Source organism: Micromesistius poutassou (assembly GCF_964030765.1).
Source record: "Micromesistius poutassou genome assembly, contig: SCAFFOLD_1546, whole genome shotgun sequence".
Taxonomy (NCBI): Eukaryota; Metazoa; Chordata; class Actinopteri; order Gadiformes; family Gadidae; genus Micromesistius; species Micromesistius poutassou.
Window position 1 is genome coordinate 10,001 of NW_028177683.1, and position 2,456 is coordinate 12,456.

The following is a 2,456-nucleotide window of genomic DNA, read 5'->3' on the forward strand; positions in this document are numbered from 1 at the left end:
AAGGTACTCAGTGGATGGGTTTCACATTTTTAAGTGTGCATCCTGTTTTCTATTGGTTTCACTTCATGATCATTCACATTTACATATTCATGAAGGGCGTTTATCCAAAGCGACTTACACTAAGTAAATTTGTCAGAAAAAAGAGAAACAACAATATATCGCTGTCGGTACGGTAAGGATGTTGATATCAACAAGTGCCAAGCACTAACAATTGTTAGGTTAACCTATTCCCCGTATACAACAAAGATAGATAGGATAAGATGCTTCATGATGTACTATTTTTAGGTGCAAGGACGTACATCATACAGATCTCACACAAACCGATGAGACGGAGGAAAGGACAGATCCCTCCAGGTCGGGGTGGGCTTTACCTTCAGGTCGAGGTGGAGGATGTACATCTTGTGCATGTGCTGCAGGCCTTCACAGATCTGTCGGATGAAGCTCACCGTCTCCAGCTCCATCAGGGTGTAGTTCACGTCGATGATCCGGTCGAACAGCTCGCCCCCGTCAACACTGGGGCCACACACACACACACAGCAAACAGACACACAGACGCACACACACACACACACACACACACAGATAGATAGACACACAGACACACAGATAGAGAGACACACAGACGCACACACACACACACACACACACACACACAGATAGATAGACACACAGACACACAGATAGAGAGACACACAGACGCACACACACACACACACACACACACACACACACACACACAGATAGATAGACAGACGCACAGACGCACAGATGCACAGACGCACGCACACACAGACGCAAAGAGGCACAAACACACAGCAATCAGACACACAGACACACACACAGACGCACAGATGCACAGACGTACAGACACACGCACACACACACAAACACAGACACACGCACAAACACAGACACACAGACACACAGATGGATAGACACACACACAGATGCAAAGAGGCACAAACGCAAAGATACACGCAAACAGACACACAGACGCACACAGACACACAGACAACACAGAAAAAAGACGCACAGACACACAAACACACAGATGTACAAACACGCACACACGCACACACAGACACACACGTACACACACATTCACACACATACACATATTCAAACACGTACACATAGATGCACAAACGCAAAGACACACGCACACACGCACACACAGACACACGCAGACACACGCACACACACGCACACACATGCACACACACGCACACACAGACACACGCACGCACACACACGCACACAAAGACACACGCACACACGCACACACACCAATTAACATGAGAGTGCAGTTCGCCACATCCAAAGTCACTGACATGGAAGTCATGTTATCAAGAAGCAGCTATCACAGAACAGGTAGACTGACACTTCGGGGATCGAAGCGAGGACCATTCGGCTGGAAGTCAAACCACCGCAACCACTAGACAATCCCGCCCCTTTGGTTCATCTAGTCGAGGATTTTAGTAATTTTAGGAACCTTTGTGATAGTCCAGGGTTGTCAGAGCAGGGATATTGTAGCGCTTGTCATCCAATAGAAGAACGCTACACTACTGGGGCTGCATGAGGTCCAGGAGGTAGAGCGGGTTGGCTGGCAACCGGAAGGTTGCTGGTTCGATCCCCGGTTCCAGTGTCGAGGTGTCCCCTTAGCGAGACACCTCACCCTGGCTGCTCTTGACGAGCTGGCTGTCGCCCTGCGTGGTTGACTCCGCCGTTGGTGTGTGAATGTGTGTATGAATGTGTGAATGTTAGGCAGTATTGTAAAGCGCTTTGAGTGGCCACTGGTCAGAAAAGCGCTGGATTAAATGCAGGACATTTACCATTTACCATTTACACTGACAACAGCAAAAAGGACAGTGAGATATGAAATATGAAATGGCCTACAATTCCAGCACGAGGATGATGTCGTTGCGGGACTCGTAGGCAGCGTACAGCTGGATGAGGTTGGCGTGGTCCAGCTGGTTCATGACCTGGATCTCATTCTTGACCACTTCCTGTTAAAACAGGAACACAAGACACAGATAGAGCGAGACGGGACGAAGCAAAGGCATGCACAGCAGTGACAATGGGCAGCTGTCGCCTCTTGTTTTCTAGGTCAAATCTCTCACCCAAGGCAAAGAACATTCCTGCAGCTTATTTCGCAAGAGGCCTTGGGGAGAAAGCCCCCCCCCACAACCCTAAATATAATTTAGGACCCCTGTAAATAGAGTGGTTGCCAGCCATAGGACGGTATGATTTAATTCCTCATACATCACAGCCAAACGTCATAAAACAGCCCACACCAACACGCCACTACCTTCTCCTTCTGACTCCGGGCCTTGATGACCTTGGCCGCCAACGTGAGTCCGGAGGAGTTCTCCACGCACTTATGCACCTGGCCGAAGCGACCCCTTTAAAAAGAGCATAAATATATATAGATATATAAATACATATGTGTGTGTGTG

The 2,456-nt window shown here is 48.5% G+C and overlaps 1 protein-coding gene across 1 annotated transcript in view; it reads right to left on the reverse strand.

The window, feature by feature from the left end:
• Positions 1-2,402, reverse strand: part of LOC311375803 (myosin light chain kinase family member 4-like) — a gene marked incomplete at its 5' end in the record, with an annotated part of 5,961 nt that extends 3,559 nt beyond the window's left edge. The window contains 3 exons of the mRNA XM_084490855.1: positions 372-513; positions 1,897-2,006; positions 2,309-2,402. Coding sequence (XP_084346981.1) covers positions 372-513; positions 1,897-2,006; positions 2,309-2,402 — 346 coding nt within the window. The remainder of the gene's footprint in view (positions 1-371; positions 514-1,896; positions 2,007-2,308) is intronic.
• Between the last annotated feature and the right edge of the window lie 54 nt (positions 2,403-2,456).